The sequence below is a fragment of the Chiloscyllium plagiosum genome, chromosome 4 (assembly GCF_004010195.1).
Source record: "Chiloscyllium plagiosum isolate BGI_BamShark_2017 chromosome 4, ASM401019v2, whole genome shotgun sequence".
In the NCBI taxonomy this organism is placed as follows: domain Eukaryota; kingdom Metazoa; phylum Chordata; class Chondrichthyes; order Orectolobiformes; family Hemiscylliidae; genus Chiloscyllium; species Chiloscyllium plagiosum.
The window spans coordinates 94,887,787-94,911,354 of NC_057713.1; the positions used below are offsets into that span (position 1 = coordinate 94,887,787).

Consider the following 23,568-nt stretch of genomic DNA (forward strand, 5'->3'; position numbering starts at 1 on the left):
GTGAATCTAAAAATAAATGGCATCTGGTGCAGTGCAGCAGCCTTGATGAATGTAAGTTGTATAGCTACATCCCCACATTGATAGTTAGGCACTCCTTATCATTTGATTTTAAGTTTTTTTTAGAAAAACATTTAGCTATTTACTTGATGGTTTGATGGTTTATAAACAAGAACATGCATTTCATTTTATTGCAATGCAAGACTGCCTAAGGCAACGAATTATCCGAAATTACAAAAGTGCTTCATTAAAAATTTGAGACAGCTGATAGTGATGAAAAGTGCTACATAAATGCAAGTCTTTTTTTCTTACTAAATGCAAATTGAAATGCAGGGTACTTATGATAATGAGTAAAGCAGCATTCAGTTTGATAGGGCACTTATCTTTTGCAGTTTCAATCTCTGTTCTTCAGGGTGCTGTTATTGGGAAACTCATGCACCTTCTCGATCCAAGTGCAACAGAGAATTGTGTATGTCTCATTTAAATCCCAGATGATTTTAGCTTTGTCTCTGTGAGGTAATTAGGAGGAAATGAGCTCTTAATATAACGCTAAATAAAGAAACTTTTTGAATTGAAGAAGGGGAATTGAAACTTAAAACAAAAGGAAAAACTGCTCTTAATGGAGCACAACCTGTCATTAAGAAGCAGAGGGGAGATGAACAGAAACCATTTTAATGAAGAAAGTTTTATGATCTGATATACACGCAGGAGCAATCACTCCTGTATAAAGGGAATTGGAAAACCGCTCAAAAGGCTATGGGAATAAGGGCTTACACAAGTACAATGAGCTAACTGACATCCTTCCATGCTGTGTCATCCTTTGATTAATGTTCTGACTAACCACAAACCAGAAGTCTCTTGAATCATTATCAGAAGAAAAGCATAAACAGAAGTAACTCAGGGCTGACGACAATCGAGCTTGTTTTTTGGATTTTTATGCACATGCTTCTCTTCCTTGGCCTCAAGAGCTCAAGCACCCTTTTGTGTGTGTACACTAAATTTTCTGAAAGACTAGCACGATTCACTCAGCTGTTGATGGATCCAGGGTTTATCATTAACTGGAAACTGAATTGGACCTGTGATAGAAATAGTGTGGTTATAGAGCTAGCTAAGGCTGGGAATTCGGTACTCCTGTCTATTATCTACACGACACACGTCAGATTGTGATAGACCAGCACTCCAACTGAAAATTCAGGATGAAGTAATCTGCTTGATTGCTACCCCATCCACCAGCTTCAACATCCCTCACTTCCCTACTCCACACTGTATACGCATTGCAGCCAGTCTCCAAGATGCACTGTGATAACTTACTAAAGGTCCTTTGACAGCACTTTCCAAACTCGCAACTTCTGATACTACATAGGAGGACCTGGGAACACTATCTGCAAATTTCATACCAAATCTCTCACCACCCTAACCTGTGCCCACATGCCAAGGACAGCAAGAAAGCTGCTTACTAATTCCATCCTTCTCCAAAACCAGTCAGGATAAGCAATAAATGGTATGCCAGCCAGTGCCTAAATCCCATGAATAAGTTGAAGACAGCGATTTCTGAATTTAACTGTACAACTGCAGACACCAGATGCTCGCTAGTTTATTGACCACAAATTGTGGTGTATTATGTTATACATTTAGAGTAAATGGATCATCCAAAGTCGTCTTCGTGCAGTTTTAAAAAAAAAAGCAAATTTTCATAACAATGATGGGAAGAAAGTTTGTCATTTCCAATTCAAGCATACAATTGAAGTAGAAAAAGCTCCCAGTGTTTTCTTGTCTCGATTTTGCCCTTTCACCCATAATTGATGCATGCCCTTCAACACGGTCTCCAGTATTGTTATTGCTAAACTAAAGTATGTGGTCACAACAGTTCTTTCAAAAGTGAGAAAAGTAAAGATTTCTCTGCTATTTTACGTAAAAGTGCCTCATGTCAGAGATGACTGCAAACTTTTTAACACCAACATGCACAGAGTAATTTATTAAATAACTTTTTTCTCAAGGTGTAGACATTGCAGGTAATACAGGCATGTACAGATAGCTTCATGTCCAAGTTTTGATGCCACGGAGGAGTTTGCTAAGCCTCCTTTGTAGAGGGTCTGAGTTAGCCAAGTTGGTGTGGGGCTTGGGTCACATGCATGCCTTCAAATGGATAAGGACAGTAGATTTCTTTCCCATAAGACATTTGTGAACCAGTTGGATTTTTACAAAAAAACAGTCCTTGAATTACTGTTCATCATTTTCTGATTTACTAATCCTGCAACCAGCACTGACCTACGAGGCATCGACAACATTTTAAGACAGTCACAATTGAATTGGACTTTTGATTAAAAGCAAGATACTGTGTATGCTGGGAATCTGCAATACAAATAGAAATGCTAGAGGAGCTAAGCAGGTCTGGCAGCATCTGTGAAGAGAGAAACAGTCAACATTTTGAGACTTTTCAGGAGTAACTTCAGTGTAATGCAAAAGGAAGTAAGCATAATCAGAGGTTCTGTCTTTTTGTTGAAGATGTTAAGACCAGGCTATCTGTGTGTTTGTTAGACTTCAGTCCTCATTGCCTGGTCTCCCAGGTTCTATCATCTATAAAGTTGGGCTTCTCCAAAACTCTGCCTATGCCTTAGATGAACTAGGCATGTTAGGACTCTTCACCCCTAATGTATTCTGGAACCGATATTGATTCCAATTCAAAAAAACATTCAGTTTTAAAATTCTGGTCTTTGTTCCAATCCTCAAAGACACCTGTTCTTTTCCAGTGCAGACTGTGCAGCAAGCCCAATATTAATTGCTCTATTATTATAGACCATGTCTTCAGTTGCTCAGGCCATTGGCTTTGGAATTCCCTTTTCATTGCCTTTCTATCTCACTTGTCACCTAATATGTCCTTATGTGTCCAATTTTGTTTAGGTTTCCACCTGAAACCCTCCTTGGGAGAGTTTGATGTTAAAGCATTATACAAATACAAGTCTTTTGATTTTAAAGATCAGCTGCCTTGTTAGAGTGGGCAGTTGGGGTCAACAATTCTTGATGTGTGACAAGAGGCTCCAACACATGACATCCCAAATTTATCCCAATAAAACACTTTTGACCAGCTTTAACACGTATGTAACCTGTCAAAGTACAAAGCCACTTCCTCTTTTCTGGAAAAAAAAAACTGGAATGTTCTTCTTGCTCAGTGATTTTCCTTTCACTAGATTTATCCCATTAGGAATCTTGTCCAGACCAGTAGGCTGTCCTGGATAATTGGAAAACCTACAGAGATTTTCAGAGTCCAAGCCAAAGTTCCTTCCTTAATGAATATCACCAATCCAAGTTCTTGCCTAATGGGAGAAAAAAGAAACATTGATTTGCCAGGTCAAATTCCTTGCTGAAGTCAAACTTTAATCAAAAACCATAATTTTGACAAATTAACTAATACTTCAAATTATTGAAAGCTGTTATTGGAAAAACAAAGGGTTACTTCCTCATTAGAGATGTTCTCATTGGATATTTGAATTGTTCTGTCGATTTTTATGAATTGTTCTTTCTTTATATATGGCTAGTAACGTAAAGATTCACTTGCCTTTGTCAACAACTCAATGTTCCATTTGAAAATAGCCAGTGTTCTGAGAATTTGATAAAGTGACATTGGCCCATGTTTAAACCTAATAATAAAATTATTACGTGGGGCGACAAATCAATATGAATCTTAGTGCTGTCAGTGAGTAAGTGACTGGTGCATTTGTTTTTCTCAGTAATTTCTTTGTTCGATGGGGTTGGTATGTCAATGTTGTCTGACTCAAATATGTCATTTTGTATTATTTCTGCCAAACAAAAAAAGGAGTGCTTTGGCTGTGAAATACCAGTGCAGTCAAAGAAAAAAGGAAGTTGTACCTGTAGTACTTCCATGGCCTCTGTATGACCGAAAGTATTTTTAAAAATTTTATAGCCAGTGAAGAATTTTTGAAGTGTAGCGACTGGTGTAATTTAGGAAATGCAGCAGGAACTTAGATGGTGACTAGATTCCAGTAATGTTTTTCTCTCCAATGTGTAAAGACATTGATATAACATTGATAGGACTACACCATTGCGTTACACAATGTAATTTGCAGCAATGTGCATGGCTCACTGAAGTGCTAGCATTTGCTCTGTAGTTGGCGTGCTAATCTCTGAGTCAGAAGATCATTGATTTGAGTGCCAAACAGAGACTTAAGCATAGATCTAGCTGAACCTCCGGTACACTACTGAGGGTGTGCTGCACTGTCAGAGAAGCCATTTTTCAGAACAGACTTAAAAGAAGTCCTTATTTTAGTGCCTCAGGTCAACAAAACTACATTGCTTGATCCTCTTGTAAAAGTTGGACAGAGTTCTCCCTGATGTCATGTCCTAGCTGATGTTTATGTCTCAAACGATGCAACTAAAGCAAATTCTGATTTTCATCATTTCCTGGGAACAACATGAGCAAACATCAAATACACTTCTTCAGAAAATTTCCCAAAGTGCTTCACATCTAGAAATTGTGAAGTGTTTATATTCATTTCTCATATTGGCCACTTTTGGAAATGCCATACCTCTAAGCAGATTTTGTTTTGCTGTTCAGTTGTGATGTAGACTTTGTGATTTAGATATATTTTAATATCTTTTGTTGGAAGTTAGGTGTGTTTTGATCTTTGGTTACTAACTCAATAGGATTTCTGTGCCTGAAGTTAATTTTATAGCCATGTGACTTATTTCCAAACAGTTTTAGAGGCCTAGCTTTAGTACTTCGTTTTGTCAACCACTAATGGATTTTTATTTATCTTCGATTGTTTAGCAAGCCAGCAATGCAAATAATGGGGTCTCCTGGTTTGTTAAAGATTTCTGGAATGTGGCTTTCTCAGATTAAGGGCAACATCTTTGGCTTGGAGAGAGTGAGCATTTTTTAAAATGTAGTTTTTTATTTTGCGTTTTGAACAAATAACCTGATGAAGGAGCTTGTATCCAATGAGGTTCCAGAGAAGAGAAGGAAAGAATGAAACTATATTATCTTTTAGAGTGAGGAATTAGTGAGTCACAGAGCACAAGTGTTGGAATAAAACTCTGAAGAGGTTACTTAAAGATGAGTGTAACAGGCATGTAACAACTTCAGGAAGAAGCTAATCTGCAGTTTGTCTATAAGCAAGTTGTAAGTAATAATTATTGAGTTGGTAAAGACAGGATCGACTCTAGTGTGAGTTCTGTACAAGTGCTGGTTTTTGGGTGTTATGTAAAAGCTGTTTTGTTTCATTACTGTGTTTATAAAGTAGTGTTTTGGGATTATACTTATACAGTGTGTTTAAAATCCTTTGAATTAATATTATGATTTTGTTTTATTTTAATTTTATTTGTTTCATAAAACAGAAGTTTACTATTAAAGCAAAATCTGCAGTATTGCTACCACTGCACCACAAGATCCCTGAGGTTGCTAATAGAACTGTGTCATATATTGTCAGAATATTTTACACATCTGCTAATCATCGTGTTCAGATGTTAGTACACATTTCTGGAGATGAATCCGGACTTCCCTTGCTCAGAGGCAGGGATACTACCACTGCACCACAAGTGCCCTTCAAAAGAGATTTTTCTAATCCACACTGTTCAACATCATTATTATAAATTTCTCGAGCAAATGGGACTTGAACCCAAATCTTCTGGATAAGAGGTGAGGCCCCTTTTGGTTTGGAGATTTTCTAATCAACCTGTTGAGAGATGTTATCACACGACTCTGAAGCAGATGGGATTTGAACCAGGATCTTCTGGCTCCAAGGACCATGATGCTATTATTGTGCCACAACAGCCCTCCCCTTCTGGTTCAGACTATATTTCAGTCTGGTATAGGCAACAGCCCGAATTGACCTAATTGTGAGCACCTTTTAATCAAACTGCTCATACCCATGACATTAGGACTAAAACCCAGATCTTTGATACCGGAAAGTAGGGACTACTTGCCACAAATGTACTCCCTTCAGATTCAGAGTGCACCCTCCAATGATATTCATCTTATCTCAATTAACTCCTGAAGCTCTCCTGCTCTTTCAATTTTTTTTTAAACAGGAGTTGTGTTTCTAACATTGCCACCAGTGACAACAACATTTGCAGTGAGTGTTGCTCACTGCATTCCATCAAGTACTAACTCAGGCTCCTCGAACACCTGCGCGTGCACTACTCTCCCTCCTAGTCCTCTTTTCCCTTTTTCCCCTCATAAATATATGAATTCATAATTCCATAATTACATTTACTAATACCCTATCTCTCTTCCCTTCCCCTCCCCTCCCAAAGAAGAAACTGGAGGCTTTTCTGTTCTCTACATGTGCTGTTTAGGTTTGAAACAATGGTAGATTTTCTGGTTCGGGGAAGTTGATTTGGATGGTCTGAGGTCTGTTGTCTCTTGAAGTGGAGGGTCTTTAATCACATAGGAGAAAGTGAGGACTGCAGATGCTGGAGATTAGAGTCGAAAGTGTGGTGCTGGAAAAGCACAGCAGGTCCAGCAGCATCTGAGGAGCAGGGGAAAAAGCCGTTCACCAGAAATTCCTGATAAGGTGCCTCATGGGAGGCTACTGAGTAAGGTGAGGGCCCATAGTGTTCAATTGAGGATTGGCTGTCTGACAGAAGGCAGAGAATTGGGATAAAAGGGTCTTTTTCGGAATGGCAGTGGTGAAAAGTGGTGTCCTGCAGGGTTCAGTGTTGGGGCCGCAGATGTTCACTTTATAGATTAATGATCTGGATCAAGGGACTGGAGGCATTCTGGTGAAGTTTGCCAATGATACAAAGTTAGGTGGACAGGCAGGTAGAATGATTTTGGAGAGTGGTCCAGGAAATGGCTGCTGAAATTCAACGTGAGCAAATGCGAGGTCTTGCACTTTGGAAAAAAATGAATACAGGCATGGACTATTTTCTAAATGGTGAGAAAATTCATAAAGCTGAAGTACAAAAGGATCTTGGAGTGCTAGTCCAGGATTCTCTAAAGGTTAACTTGCAGGTTGAGTCAGTGATTAAGAAAGCAATGTAATGTTGTCATTTATCTCAAGAGGGTTGGAATGTAAAAGCAGCGATGTGCTTCTGAAAATTTATAAATCACAAGTTAGGCCCCATTTAGAATACTGTGTCCAATTTTGGGTCCCACATCTCAGGAAGGACATAGTGGCACTGGAGCGTGTACAGCGGAGATTCACATGGATGATCCCTGGAATGGTAGGCCTAACATATGATGAACAGCTGAGGATCCTGGGATTGTATCATTAGAGTTTAGAAGGTTGGGGGAGAAACTTACAAAATAACGCATGGCTTGGAAGGGGTGGACGCTGGGAAGTCGTTTCTGTTAGATGGGGAGACTAGGACCCGTGGGCACAGCCTTAGAATTAGAGGGGGTCAATTTAGAATGGAAATGAGGAGACATTTCTTCAGCCAGAGAAAGGTGGGCCCATGGAATTCATTGCCGCAGAGCACAGTGGAGGCCAGGATGTTAAATGTCTTCAAGGCAGAGATTGATAAATTCTTAATCTCGCAAGAAATTAAGGGCTACGGGAGAGTGCGAGTATGTGGAGGTGAATTGCCCATCAGCCATGATTAAATGGCGGAGTAGACTCGATGGGCTGAATGGCCTTACTTCCACTCCTATGTCTTATAGTCTTTAATCTCATGTGTTTTTGCGCAGGATTTTGGCGATGCGTGCCTGTTCTTTATAGTTACGCTTGTGCCTCTCTCCTATAACTGGAGACTTTTCTTTGCAGTATTTTTTGATCTTTTGCATATGCATATGGCCTTCCTCTTATTGGTGTCTTCCTTGGAGTTGGATATATCTCATCTTAAACTTGCTTCAGTGGAATTTGGTTCTCATTACATCTGTAAAAGTACATTGAAGTAGGTGGAGTTATTACTTCCAATTAAATATTTTGAGATTTAAGTATTGCCTGTTATTGTTGGAGGGGTTCTTTAGAAGGTAGTGTGGTCAGACTGACCTTGTCCCTTCCAAATTACCTCAAACTCTTATAGCAAATGTGAATCTAGAGTAAATTATTTACGGTACTGTGTGGCAATTTGTCTCAACACCGTTGCAGATGCTGCCACTGTTTGTCTTTCACTACACATCCTCTTCACTGCAGATGGCTCAGTTACTACCTCTTTCTTCATGCACTTCAACTTGAACTTTTCAACTTGGCATCTGGTCCTTTCAGATGCAATATTTCAGCCAAACCATTGCAGTCTGTGCTTCCCCTCTCATGTAGAGTATAAAATGAAATGTTTTCTTGTACCATACCTCACCATAGGAGATGCTGCTTTTAGTTAAGATTTCACCGTGAGCATGCAGAACCCAGTAAACTTTTTTTCTACTGGTTTCTCCTTGAGCTTCTTGCTGTTTAACCTCTGTCTTTTGAGTCAGGTTAAGAATCTGTATTCGGGCAACAGAATTCTTTTGCTATGAAGTCCTTCAGGGTTTTAACTAGAACTAACAATGTTTTCTAGTATTTGGTGTACTGTACGTTGGAATGCATGCATTTAATGTTAAGTGTGGTGCTCCCACATCTTGTGGCTTAATTTCTGACAACTGTAGATCATGTTTTATCAATCCAGAGTCTCTTATCTATCTCTTTCTCCCTCATGTCCAGTGCTGGAAGCATATGTCAAAATGTTTGTTTGGGTCATTGATTTCCTTGAAGAAAAACTTTCGGTTTACCTTCTCCTGGAGACTGATCGACTTATGTGTCTTTGTGCATATAGTTTTTCCGATTTTTTTTTTTCTGTCTGGCTCCAGTACGTTTTCTGACTGTGACTACCGTGCTCTAAATAAATATATTCTGTTTTAAAAGCTGAACACTGCCTGCATCTGTCTGGTTTCTCTTGTGTAATGTATTGGCAATTTGTATCTCGTTCTTCTGACCTGCTGCATTGACCAATCTAATGTGAGTTTTGTGGATTTCATGAAATGAATCCTTAGCTAGATCTCCTGTGCCAAGTTCTGTTCAGATGGATCTGTTTTTGCTTCTAGAATTTTGCTTCACTCACCATCTGAAGGCTTCCTGTAGAGTTGGAACACATTTTGAATTACAACTATATCTGACAGACCTGTCAGTACTGCTGACCACAATCCAGTCTGCTATCAGTTCTGACTTTGTTTCTGTATTTACATTTCTCAAATAGCCTGTACACAACATTAATGAAATCATAAATGGATTTACCTGCAAGTGTTCTTTTGTTAAATCTTTCCCTTTCAAGAATTAGTGGTTGATATGATTGGTAAACATTTTATCCTCTTCACTTATTCCTTGACAAGCAATGACATCTTCTATCCTCTCAACTGCACACAGAAGTGTATTCACTTCTTTAGATTATGTCTTTGTATCCAGTGTAGAATCCATTCCGTACCTCAGAAATGGTCTTGCCTAGGATGTCCAACTTTGTGTTCTGTTTGGACCATCCCTGAAATGAAATTTCCCCGGCAATACTCTTTCTCTGATGCCACGGCTTTCTGATGTGTTTAGTTGTCTTTATATTTTTAGAGACTTTCCTACTGCAGTAACAGAAATTTTCCCATGTTTTGTGATTGCTAGGAGGGTTTTTTCATGCTTCAAGCCACTCTGACTGCTGCTACATTCTCTTTCTTTCCCAAATGAAATGCTGTTAGACCAGGATTTATCAATTGCCCTTCTTTTGTCTCTGCTTTAAGTGGTTTATTTGGCAGCTTTCTCAGCTCACTACTCTAGGCTATATAAATTTTTTTTTCCCCTGTGGCCCTCTTAGTTTCACTTTTCTAGCACTACCTTTTGTGGTAACCAAGTGCTCTGCCCGATCAAAGCTGCAACTTACTTTTAGAAGTATTGTCCTTTTTAACCTAAAGCTGGAATGACTGCATCAATAAAGATCTTCCTTTAATTGTACAGAGATTTTTGTCTTTGGTTTATGCAGTCCTTGACATCTGACCAGCTCCATTCAGGCTCAACTATCTCCACAGATCACCGCCTTGCATTGTAACTTGTATCTCTGCCTTGGACACCCCTTCTGATCTCTTATATCTTCAATCAGATCTGAAATGCTTTCTGTGCCCATTCTCTGGAGTATTAGTCTTTTTTGCTGTTGCCAAGATTCTTGTAGGGTCCACTCTCCAGCAGTCAGCAATCTGTTTCCCTGGAAGTCTTCCGAGTTGCTAATGTGTTTGTCTTTGTGTTGAAGCCCTGAGTTTTAATATCTCTTATTTAGCACCACTTAATAAGCCGTTCTGACCAGTATTATTTCTGTTATGGCAGCAGCCATCATTGAGACTACGTTGTGTTGTGGGTTCCTTCAAACCAGAAATTATCTAGTCCAGATTGAGGGCCTCTACCTCTTCAGCTCTGAATAGAGTCATATTGAGTGAACAATGAGGTTTATTACTTAGCTGCAATTATTCACCGGTTCAATGAAAATGATTTGTATTACTTAGAGATTGTTAGGAGCATAGCAGCTGCAAATCTGTCTCCTTCAAATTCCTTCTTTACTCTGACGAAGACCCTATACTGGAAAAGATTTGAGGGATTGAAAGGCCTTGTGATGGGATGGATGATGTCCAATACAAGTATAAGGTGTCTCCAATTTTTCTCTCCTGGGACCTTTTCTGCACAAGATTCTCGTTGGCCTTCTGTTGTAAATGGGTCTGGAAGGGTCAAAACTGAGAAGTGCCATTAGCACCCTACTACTGTAATGTCACGTGGAAACATTGAAACTCTGAGTGGGACCTAACATCCAGGGTCTCCTCATAGGTTGGACGCTGTTACAGAGACTAGCGACATAACTTGCAGTAAACTGCAGTAGCTCTTTCAATCGCTCAAGGAAGTGGCCTATCCTTCTCAAACTAGACCAAGCAAGGTTCCTGCTGACCGCCAATGTACACCACAATGAGGTGGGGGGATATTGTCTGTGCAGTAGATTAGTGTTTAACTTTACGTACCACATCCCCACACCATCCTGTTTAAAAACAGCATCAACTGGCTGCGAGAATCCAAGGAAGAAAGAGCCTTGCCACTCCTATGCATGAGGGAGCTTGTGTGGACAAGACAGGTCCTGGTGGGGCCCAGAGGAAAGGCTTTCTTACTACTTGAAATTTCCTGCTGGTTATGGAGGTGGTTTGCCTGCAGACCCTTGTAATTTGAGTTTCACCGTGACTCGACATGGAGTTTTGATCAGTGACTTTAGTTCTGGGGTGGACTCTGCTGAGCTGGGTACTGTGCATCATTTTATTTCCCCTCCTTTTTGCTTGTGTTGATCACTCATCCCTCACCACTCCCTGCTTTTTTGAATTATTAATTGTCTTCCCCTTTCAGAAGTTGGGCTTAATCACTGATTGAACTTTGCCCAGTCTTGTGCTTCATTGGCCTGCCTTAAATAGTTCCTGCCTTTGTACACGCAAACTTGCATTCATATTGTGCCTTCAGAAATAGTGAAATATCTGAAGGCTGTTTGCATGAGTGGCTATCGAATTTCAAAAATGAGTTACGTAAGGAGATATTGGGACCAGTTACCAAAAGCTTGGTCATCAGGGTGGGTTTTAAGGAGCATTTTAAAGGAACGAGTGTTGGCGAGTCTTAGTGAGGGAAGTTGGGACTTGGCAGCTGAAAGCTTTTGTCTACATAACAATTCATGTTTTAATTGAATACAGTTGCTCTCCTTGAGTTGAATTGTTCATTGCTAATTGCCAGTAGATTAGTTCTATTTAATTTACAATGTCCATCCGAACATCTGAGAGCAGCTGAAAGGAATAATAATTCTCAGATTATGGAAATGCACAATGTCGTCTGTCATGAATTCCAGTCATTTCTCACTTTTTGTTTAAATCTGAAGGACTGTATGGGTTTTTTTAATGATAGCAATTGAGAATAATAGTTAGGAGTCTTTAATGCTTCACTGGTTGGGTCCTCTGCAGGGATACAAAATAAATTATGTCCTTTTAGATACATTTATTAATTCTACTAAGTATCTCTTGAAAATGCATTGTTCATGTTCAAATGTTGTTCAGTTATGGCATCGACTTTGTTCACGGTGATTTTTTTTGCGTCGAGGGTGTCGAATGGAAAAAAACAACCTGACCATTTTTGAGGCATTAGGATTGATATTGTGGCTGCAGCATTGGGATTGGGCTGGAAGTGTAGCATGTTTAAACTGTACTTCAAATTTAATTTTGTCATGTTTAAGATTTGGTTCCAGTTTTCAGGAGAGCTCTAGCCATTCACTTTTCTTGCTATGAACTTGTATCTGATTTCTGTTAGACTATGGGAAGTCTAAAGATTTCTAGAACAAAAAGAGGTGGAGTCGGCTCTCTGGCATTTAACATCACTGTATACCAGTGGGGCTGGAAAACCTCTATGTGCTGTTGATTTCAATAGGCGGACCAGTAGTAACTCCATAAACAAAAAGCTTTACCTCTGTGAAAGCATTCTGCTGTGTTCCAAAGACCGTTTTATTGCTGGGTTGCTCCTTTCTAAAGGGTGTGCTACAAGCTGCAAGGTGGCCATATGGGTGTGAGCAGATGCCCGACTATCCAACCACACTGGTAGCTACAAGAAATCTGGAATAGTCTTCTGTCTGTGTCTGTGTCTGTCAGGGACAAACAGATGCAGACATTCTGTAAGTTGTCTCTTGCCTCAAATTCATAGGATGTCCCATTCCTCACGTAATATTTTGAGTAAACTGGTCTAAATTGGAGCAAGGCTAATTTTGATGGTATTAAGCAAGAACTTTCAAAAGCTGATTGGGGCAGATGTTTGCAAGTAAAGGGATGGCTGGAAAATGGGAAACTTTCAGAAATGAGATAACGAGAGTCCACAGACAGTATTTTCCTGTTAGGGTGAAAGGAAAGGTTGGTAGATGTAGGGATGACTAAATAAATTGAGGATTTGGTTTCAAAACAAAAGGAAGCATATGTCAGGTATAGATAGAATAAATCGAGTGAATCCTTTAACGAGTATAAAGTCGGTAGGAGTATACTTAAGAGGGAAATCAGGAGGGCAAAAAGGGACATGAGATAGCTTTGGCAAATATGGTTAGGGAGAATGTAAAGGGTTTTTACAAATACATAAAGGACAAAAGGGTAACTAGGGAGAGAATAGGCCCTCAAAGACCAGCAAGACAGCCTTTGTGTTGAGCCACAGGAGATGGGAGAGAAACTAAATGAGTATTTACTGTGACAAATTACTTGGAAGATAGAATGTAGGGAAATAGATGGTGACATCTTGAAAAATGTCCATATTACAGAGGAGGAAGTACTGGATGTTTTGAAATGCATAAAAGTGGATAAATCCTCAGGACCTCATCAGGTGTACCCTAGAACTCTATGGGAAGCTAGGGAAGTGATTGCTGGGCCTCATGCTGCGATATTTGTATCATTGATAGTCACAGGTGAGGTGTCAGAAGACTGGAGGTTGGCTAACGTGGTGCCACTGTTTAAGAAAGGTAGTAAGGACAAGACAGGGAACTATAGACTGGTGAGCCTGATGTTGGTGGTGGGCAAGTTGTTGGAAGGAGTCCTTAGGGACAGGATGTACATGTATTTGGAAAGGCAAGGACTGATTAGGAATAGTCAACATGGCTTTATGCATGTGAAAATCATGTCTCACAAACTTGATTGAGAATTTTTGAAGTAACAAAGAGGATTGAGGGCAGAGCGGTAGATGTGATCTACATGGATTTCAGTAAGGTGTTCAACAAGGTTTCCCAAGGGAAACTGGTTAACAAGGTTAGATCTCACGGAATACAGGGGGAACTAGCCATTTGGATACAGAACTGGCTCAAAGGTAGAAGACAGAGGGTAGTGGTGGATATTTGTTTTTCAGACTGGAAGTCTGTGACCAGTGGAGTGCCACAAGGATTGGTGCTGGGTCCACTGCTTTTTGTCATTTATATAAATGATTTGGATGTGAGCGTAAGAGGTATAGTTAGTAAGTTTGCAGATGATACCAAAATTGGAGGTGTAGTGGACAGCGAAGAAGGTCACCTCAGATTACAATGGGATCCTGATCAAATGGGCCAATGGGCTGAGGAGTGGCAGATGGAGTTTAATTTTAATAAATCTGAAGTGCTGCATTTTGGGAAACCAAATCCCAGCAGGACTTATACATTTATACATAGCTCCTTGTAAGTAGAGTCGCAGGTAGATAGGACAGTGAAGAAAGCATTTGGTATGCTTTCCTTTATTGGTCAGAGTATTGAGTAAAGGAGTTGTGACGCCATGTTGTGGCATACAGGAAGTTGGTTAGGCCACTTTTCGAATATTGCTTGCAATTCTGGTCTCCTTCCCATCAGAAAGATGTTGTGAAACATGAAAGGGTTCAGAAAAGATTTACAAGGATATTGCCAGGTTTGGAAGATTTGAGCTATAGGGAGAGGTTGAATAGGCTGGGGGTGTTTTACCCTGAAGTGTTGGAGGCTGAGGGGTGACCTTATTGAGGTTTATAAAATCATGAGGGGGCATGGATATGATAAATAGACAAAGTGATGGGGAGTCCAGAACTAGAGGGCATAGGTTTAGGGTGAGAGGGGAAAGATATAAAAGGGACCTAAGGGGCAATCTTTTCACGCAAAGGGTGGTGCATGTATGGTGGAGGCTCGTACAAATGCAACATTTAAAAGGCATCTAGATGGGTATATGAATAGGAAGAGTTTGTAGGGATATTGGCCGGGTGCTGTCAGGTGGTACTAGATTGGGTTAGGATATCTGATCGGCATGGACGGGTTGGACCGAAGGATCTGTTTCCGTGCTGCACATCTCTATGACTTTCTGATTCTATGGTCAGCTCTCACCGACTCCCCGAACTGTTGTGCATTAATGGTTACTTCCTTGACGCTGAGGCCACCTCTGTAATTTCACTGTGAAAAGATTTTTCTCTCAGCATCTCTATCTGCATTATATTCTTGGTCTAAAATGTGTAGGCAGATAGTTTGTTTCTGAAGTTTGTGCCACGCAGTCATTTAGCGCACACACCATCGTTTTAAGGTCGTTACTGTTCCTATAACTCCTCAATAATTACCTCCCTTTCCTCGAAGCAACAGTTGACCATTGGGCTCCTTTAAGAGCGCTCCCTGCACATCACTAATCTTCAGTTATACCTGGCTGCATGGTCCCTATGTCCTTCGATTCCTCTGTTGTCCAAAAGTCTACTGACATTGTTTCTCAAATATATCCAGCAACTGTTTTGTTTCAAAAGACAGAACTCTACTGAAAATGTCAACTCCTTACTTGGGATTAAAAAGGTGGTCTTGCCAAGTCAGCATGATTGAAAAACACTTTAAAAGTGCATTTAGTTTAAGTAGCTTGAAAGTGTACTTTCAAATTGTGATCCAGCTTAACATTAGAAGGTATCTGAAGAAATTGCTTCTGATTTTCCTACCCACATTCGTAGAACTAGATGTCATTAAATAATGTGAAATAAAAACCTCACAAACATATGCAAAAAGAATTCTTGTATTTTTGGTTACTTCCAGAACCATCTAGCCAAACCATCTGGAAAAACAAGCCTAGTTCCCATCAAAGAACAAGTAGTACATTGCTTCTGAATATCCCACACATGCAGATGTCTCTAATGGGAGCCAAGCCATGTTTTGTGTATTACTCTTACTGGGCATTTATTTTATTGTATCTAACTAGAAATAAATAGGTTTGCACAGAGAGAAGAATGCAGGTACTGGTATACAGCAAATGTAATTCATGTGATAACTTTATACCATTCGTGTCAATTAAGCTGGTAATGTATGTTGCCTCTGTTGCTGACCTAGATTGGCTCCCAATCCAATCAAGTATGATTTTTATTTTTAAAATTCTTATCCTTTTTGGCACTTGAATATTTGGTTGCTGTGCTTCATCTCTTTTCTCACTCTCTTCGCGCTCTCTTTTCTCACTCTCACTCTCTGTCTGCTCTGTATAAAATAAAGCACTTTAACCAAGCTTTTAATCCTGTCTTAATGCAACATTTTATGGTTTGATGTCAATTTTTGTTTGATAGATCTGTGAACAGCGTTTTACTACATTAAAGGCACCATGTAAATGCAATTTGCTGTTACACATAATGGTAATATATCAAAATGACATCACGTTTGAGAGACTTGAGTGTGTTTTTACAAATCTTTATAACAAGTTCATAAAGCTGTTAAAATCACATGAAATCCTGGCCTTAATAGCGCCATAGGAGTACAAAAACAAGGGAGTTACACTAAATTGCTATCAAACACTGCTTGACCTCAGCTACAGCTTTCTGACTTGTAAGGTAATGGTTTATGTCATGGTGATCAATTCATGTTCACTCTTAACTGCTGTCTTCTGGATTATGTGAATGATCTGCAGTGACACTGGAATGTTTTCTCTGGGCCTCAAGCTGTGAGGTAGCCGCAGGTAGTCAAGTTATTTGGGAGTTTGATTCGCAAGTGTCAGGGTATGTCCACTTAGTGGTTGAGTCAGAGATTATCTGATATTTTAGCCTGGGCCTACAATGGGCCTAGTTTCCACGTGCCCTCAGGAGGCGACGCTGCTGAGCACTTGGTGAATTTTGGGGAGGCTGTGTACTCGGGAAGAGACTTGTACATTTGACTCCCTTGTTGCACTGCTACTGGCCAACTGTGTGGGCTGAAAATGAGAAGCAGGAAGCACATTAATTCCAGACATGTTGAGAGTGCTGTGCTTAATGCTGAATACCATCCTCTCCAGGATGGGTGCCGTGATAATAAAGATGATACAAGGGTGAGGGACTTCTATTGTGTGAGGAGAGTGGAGAACTTGGGATTGAGCTCCTCAAAGTAGTGAGGTTCAGGGGAGATATGGGAGGTGTTCAAACTGTAAGACAAATGGAAAGGCCTTACAAATACTGTGGTTACATACGCAGGTCAGAAGCTGGGAATTCACATGAGTAACCCACTCCTTCAAACCCCCCCCCCCAGGTCCATCTAACATCTATCATCTAGAAGGCACAAGTCAGGAATTTCATGGAATATTGTCCATTTGCCTAAGTGGGTGAAGTTCAACACCATCCAGTTACCCACTTGATTGGTACTTCATTCACTATTTTCAACATTCAGCCCATCTGCAGGGGGCTGCAGAGTGATACCAGTGTATACCAACGACAGGTTGCATCTGCTAACTCACCAAGGCTCCTTTTGCCATCACCTTCTAAACCTGTGACTCCTGCCATATAGAAGTCACACTCTAAACAATGACCCACTGTTCTCTGTCAAGGTTCTACACTGCTTACATCCTGGCCTTTAGACATGTCTGCCCAACTCCCCTCCTCCAAAACAAAACAAATTCAGCTGCACCTCTTTACATCTATTTCCCCCACACCCCACCCCACCCCAGCCATTGCCCACCCCCAATCCTGTCAAACTTGTCCAGGCCCCCTCCAAAGGACTCCCAACACTGCTGCTCAATGCAGCCTTGGCCCTTCATCAGGACTGGTGAAGGGTTAAGCCCGAAACTTCAACTCTCTTACTCCTCAGTTGCTGCCTGACCTACTGTGGGTTTTTTTTTTCCAGCGCCATACTTTATTGACTCTGACTTCTCCAGCATCTGCAGTCCTCGCTATCTCCTAACTTTCATTAGCAGTCAATTATTGACTGACTGGAGGCTGCCCAATTTGCCTTTGCTTGCATTTCAGTCCTCCACCCCAATGTTTCAGTACATCAGTTGTGCACTTCATAATTGAAACCATGATTGAGTGATCCTCCAATTGCATCTCATTCAAAATGATTTACAAGGCAGTTTGTATGCTTTTTCTTTCTATGTTTGGTTGCTGCTATTTCTAATCCAACAAATATAGGTAACATTTGCAAATCGTCAAGCTTAGTGTTTTCTGTGTCAAATAATTTGTGTTTGTTTTCTTTCACAGCTCCACAGAGTCAGAATGGGCAACATAACTGGTAAACATGACAGTCATCATAGTCCTACAGACCAGTCTTCCAAGGTAAGGACATTTGGTTAACGAATTAACTTCACTAAGTGGGTGCACAGAGAATCTCCAGTTATTGATTTAAACATTTTGCAAAGTCATTTACTTTTGGATAGGATATTGATTGTTTTTTTAAAAATCCAATTAGTTTTGCCTTTAGATAACACTTTATATGAAGTAAGGAGATCCCAGAGCAAAGCTAATAAAGTCCTTTCAACATGTACTCACTGTTGTAATGTAGCAAACATCTGTGCACTGTAGACCCCAGAGGCAACCATAAGATAATGGTTATATGATTTAGTTTATTGGTGGTTAAGGGTTAAATATTGGTTAATGTACTGAAAGCCCCCTTGCTCTGCTTCAAAGTAGGTGCTGAGGAAATTCCACTTGGGAGCCTAGATGGGGCTTCTATTTTTAATGTCTCCACTTCATACTTTAATTCTCAGGAGCCTTATAGTCTCCTGGTCAGTTTGCTGAAACTGCAACTCTTTGGTTACCACAGGATTTCCAAAACCTCCTTAATTGCAGCTGCCTGTCTGATTCATAAAACAATGCTGTGGTATAGTGTTGGCTGACTTACGAGATAAACAGGAAGCTATTGCACCAGCCTCCTTTCAGTCTCCTCCAAAATTGCAAGGCTTCCTGTGTGCTGCTGGAAGTGTGGCCTGACTGGAGGCCCCTACTCTGTCTCCTGCAATCAGGCCTCCAAGTACTTCTGATGGCCTTCACCACGGTGTAGAATGGGATGCTTTCCCTCCCAGGATACAACTGTAAGCAAACCATGTGACAAAAGTTAACTGTTTTGTTAAAATCACTTTGTTTGAGAGAGCTAAGTGAGATTGGGGGTATGACAGTGGAGCTTCCATTTGGAAAAGAACTTGAAGTGCAGGTTCATAGTTCCTTGAAGATCAAGTCTCAAGTAGACAGGATAGTGAAGAAATCATTTGGTATGCTTGCCCTTATTGGTCAATGCACTGAGTATAGGAGATAGGATGTCATGTTGCAGCTGGACAGGACATTGGTTAGGCCACTGTTAGAATACTTCGTTCATTTCTGGCTTCCCTCCTATCGGAAGGATGTTGTGAAACATGAAAGCGTTCAGAAAACATTTACAGGGATGTTGCTGAGGTTGGAGGATTTGAGCTATAAGGAGAGGTTGAATAGGCTGGGGCTATTTTTCCTGGAGTGTTTGAGGCTCAGGGGTGACCTTTACAGAGGTTTATAAAATAATGAGGGGCATAGATAGGGTAAACAGCCAAGGTCTTTTTTTTTTTCTTGGGGTAGGTTTAGGGTGAAAGGGCCAAATTTAAAAAGGATCAAGGGGTAACTTTTTCACGCAGAGGGTGGTGCTTGTATGGAATGAGTTGCCAGAGAAAATAGTGGAGGCTGGTACAATTAAACATATAAGGGGCATCTGAATGGGTATATGATTGCGACGGGTTTGGAGTGATATGGGCCAAATGTTGGCAAATGGGACTGGATTAATTTGGGATCACTGGTGGCATGGATGGGTTGGACCGAAGGGTCTGTTGCTGTGCTGCATGTCTCTATGACTTTATGATGTGCAAAAGTGACAAATCCAGAGTTTCGGCATGTTGTGAGCAACTGGAGTGAGGAGGGAGGTGCTGTTCATGAAATCTGAATTCCCTTCAATTTAAGTTGCCAATCCTCATACTGAAGTGCATTTTTGTTTTAATTTAATATTAAATCGTAGCAGCTTATCACAAGATAGTAAGTGTAGTTCACAGCCAACATTGTTACTTCATCCCTATTGTTTTCGATCTAATAAACTCTGAAGTAACAGTTTGCAACACTTTTTTTTAACTGGCATTGTTGATTTCCCGTCGTTTATTTTGAAAAATAATTTCTGCAAAAACATTGAGGTCAATGTATTTTCAAATTTATTTGTTGAGATTCCTCCCTCTCTCTCTTACATCCTCCATATTTCTGAAAGAATCATTTCTGGTGAGATAATGTTCGCTATCAACAATACCATGACATTCCTTGGTGAGGGATCGAGAAGAATATTTAAATACTTTGGAGAACTAATCCACTTACAGGCAATTGAAGTTTTCACGCCAGTGGAGACAATGTAGTAGAAGTGCCTATCCTTGACTCGTGGGAGACGTCTTTCCTGTTTAGAAATCAAACTTTAAAATCATCTTCCTAAGTCTATCATTTTGCAATCAGTTTTTTCCCAGGATTTTGAAAACACTGAAGGATAGGCAAAGATGATGGCCCATCAAAGATACCGAGGAGAAAGTGAGGGCTGGAGATCAGAGCTGAAAATATGTTGCTGGAAAAGCGCAGCAGGTCAGGCAGCATCCAAGGAACTTCATCCAAGCATCAAAGATACCCCCTTGTTCTCATGTGTGTATGTTCTCTTAGGAAGTCTTGGTTTTGCAGATAGTCAGTCACTGGATTGAATTAAAGGCTCACCTGCTGGCAGATTTGAAGGGGATAAGACACGTTAGATCCAAAGGGTTGTTTGCCCAAAGCTGACTTACCCATCTCTGCCTGTAGTTAGGTATAGCCTATTTTAATTATTGCCCGACACAATGACATCATCTCCCCACAGCTGGGTGTTAACCACCTGTGAGAGGGTCCTATGCCAAGCTTCCAGCCTGGCAGATTTGTGACATGGGGGCAATGGGGGTTCATCCTTTATTGGGGCTCCCTGCCTTTCCTCCCCACCCAACATGCCACCCAAAACAAAAAAGAATATTCCCCACTGACCCTTTGATATTATTAGACTTGTGTGGTTTCCATTTATAGAGTCTATTAATGCCAAGTTTGTTTTAATTGTGAAAGATGTTTTTTTGTTAAAAATTACCTCCTGGGTAAAATTCTGATGAGCCTTCATAACGCTTTTGTTAACTTGATCGGCTGAACATCCAGTAGCTGTTTCAGTTTGTACATCCTGCTGGCTTCCTTCCACAACAAAAGATTTAAAAACTGTGGGCAGAGGAAAATCTGAGAGATTAACAGAAAATATTTGAAGAGGGCAACTGGTCAACGGCATTTGCAAAATTTCAAACGTAGTTCTGAATATTTTTAGACCAGGAAAGTCAAACCTGCAAATATTACAATAATAATTACCATAATTATCACACCCTTCACAACCACAAGTACTGTATCCAGTTCTGGTCGCCTATTGTAGGAAGGATATTATTAAAGCTGGAGAGGGTTTGGCAGAGATTTACCAGGATTTTGCCGGGAATGGAAGGTTTGAGTTATAAAGAAAGGCTGGGAATTCTTTCCCTGGAGTGTAGGTGATTAAGGAGGTGAGTTTATAGAGGCTTATAAAGTCATGAGGGGTATAGATAAGGTGAATGGCAAATGTCTTTTCTCTAGGTTGGAGGCTTTCAAGACTACGCATATTTTTAAAGTGATAGGAGAAAGATTTAAAAAAAAGAACATGAGAGCAATTTTGCTTTACAGAGAGTGGTTCATGTGTGGAAAGAACTTCCAGAGGAAATGGCGGATGTGGGTACAGTTACAATGTTTAAAAGACATTTAAAAATTAATTACATGAATAGGCAAGGTTTGGAGGGATATGGGCCAAGCACAGGCAAGAAGGATTACATTAGATTACATTAGATTACATTAGCTTGGGATTATTGTCAGCACGGACTGATTGGACCAAAGAGTCTGTTTTCTTGCTGTATAACTCTGACTGTAAGCACGTTGGAAGCAATGAAGTAGTCTGAGGTGCACACACTGTTGTGACATAAGTAATGTGAGACTCATTCCTGATGAAGGGCTTTTGCCCGAAACGTCGATTTTCCTGCTCTTCGGATGTTGCCTGACCTGATGTGCTTTTCCAGCACCACACTCCCGACTCTAATCTCCAGCATTTACAGTACTCACTTTCACCAATGTGCAACAAGTTCCCACAAACAAGCATGCTTTAAGTATTAGATCTGTTTGAGTTGATAAATTGCGGCCACAACACCAGGAGATGTCTCTCTTGCTCCTCTTCAATAAAGTGCCATGCCATATTTTCCATCCACCTTTAGAATACCAGATGGAACATCCATTTAATGTGCAGCTTGAAATCTAGAACCTTGAATAGGGCAGCTCTAATTGTCAGTGGGCATGTCAGCCTCGGTTTGTTTTGTACTAAAGCCCAGGAATAGGACTTGAGCCCACAACCTTATTGAGATCGCCTCCAACTGAGTCACAGAAACTGGAGTATCAATTTCATGAGTGGACAACTTTTATGTAGCCTAAAACAGGACATCCGATGTCTAGAGATGTTTCTTCAGATGCCCCACAAACCTGTAGTGTCCATTACCCAAAGGGAAAGACATACTTTCAAGGTTTCCGTCCAAGTCACACACCATCCTGACTTGAATGTATATTGCTGTGCCTTCTTCATTAGGGCAAATGTCTAGCTACCGTATGGATAACAGAAGTTCAAAAAAGCAGCTTTGCTCTGCCATTACAATCACCATCGCTTTAAGGCGACTTCCACGTCACCAGAATATATTACAGATTGTAAAACATTACAGCACAGTACAGACCCTTCGGCCCTCTGTTGCGAAGACATGTGAAACCAATCTGAAGCCCATCTAACCTACACTATTCCATTCTCATCCATATGTCTATCCAACGATCATTTAAAAGCCCTGAAAGTTGGCGAGTCGACTATTGTTGCAGACAGTGCGTTCCATCCCCTACTACTGAGTAAAGAAACTACCTCTGACATCTGTCCTATATCTATCACCTTCAATTTAAAGCTGTGTCCCCTTGTGCTAGCCATCACCATCCAAGGAAAAAGGCTCACGCTGTCCACCTTATCTAACCCTCTGATTATCTTTTATGTCTCAATTAAGTCACCTCTCTACCTTCTCTCCAATGAAAACACCCTCAAATCCCTCGTAAGACCTTCCCTTCTTGCCAGGCAATCTCCTCTGAACCCTTTCCAAAGCTTCCACGGTGACCAGAACTGTATGCAATACTCCAAGTGCGGTCTCACCAGAGTTTTGTACAGCTGCAGCATGACCTAGTGGTTCCAAAACTCAATCCCTCTACTAATAAAAGCTAACACCTTCTTAACAACCCTATCAACCTGGGTGGCAACTTTCAGGGATCTATGTACATGGACACAGAGATCCCTCTGCTCATCTACACTAGCCCAGTATCAATAGCCCAGTACTCTGCATTCCTGTTGCTCCTTCCAAAGTGAATCACCTAACACTTTCCCGCCTTAAACTCATTTGTCACCTCTCAGCCCAGCTCTGCAACTTAACTATATCCCTCTGTAACTTACAACATCCTCCTGCACTTTCCACAACTACACTCACCTTCGTGTCACCTGCAAATGTACTAACCCATCCTTCTAGACCTTCATCCAGGTCATTGGTAAAAATGACAAACAGTGGACCCAAAACAGATCCTTGTGATACACCACTAGTAACTTAACTCCAGGATGAATATTTCCCATCAACCACCACCCACCACCCTCTGTCTTCTTTCAGTTGGCCAATTTCTGATCCAAACTGCTAAATCACCCTCAATCCCATGCCTCCACATTTTATGCAATAGCCTACCATGGGGAACCTTATCAAATGCCTTATTGAAATCCATATACACCACATCAACCACTTTACCTTCATCCACCTGTTTGGTCACCTTCTCAAAGAACTCAATAATGTTTGTGAGGCATAACCTAGGAGGA

General features: G+C 40.6%; 1 protein-coding gene across 4 annotated transcripts in view; it reads left to right on the plus strand.

Annotated features, from left to right (window-relative positions):
- Window positions 1-23,568, plus strand: part of LOC122549211 (myelin basic protein) — a 183,159-nt gene that overhangs the window by 21,733 nt on the left and 137,858 nt on the right. For 3 of the 4 annotated variants that reach the window (XM_043688631.1, XM_043688630.1, XM_043688633.1), the window contains one exon: window positions 17,826-17,900. In XM_043688631.1, the coding sequence (XP_043544566.1) occupies window positions 17,841-17,900 (60 nt within the window). In that variant the 5' untranslated portion in view covers window positions 17,826-17,840. Of the gene's footprint in view, window positions 1-17,825; window positions 17,901-18,610; window positions 18,656-23,568 lie in introns of those variants that run through there. The other variant, XM_043688632.1, reaches the window with a different exon arrangement.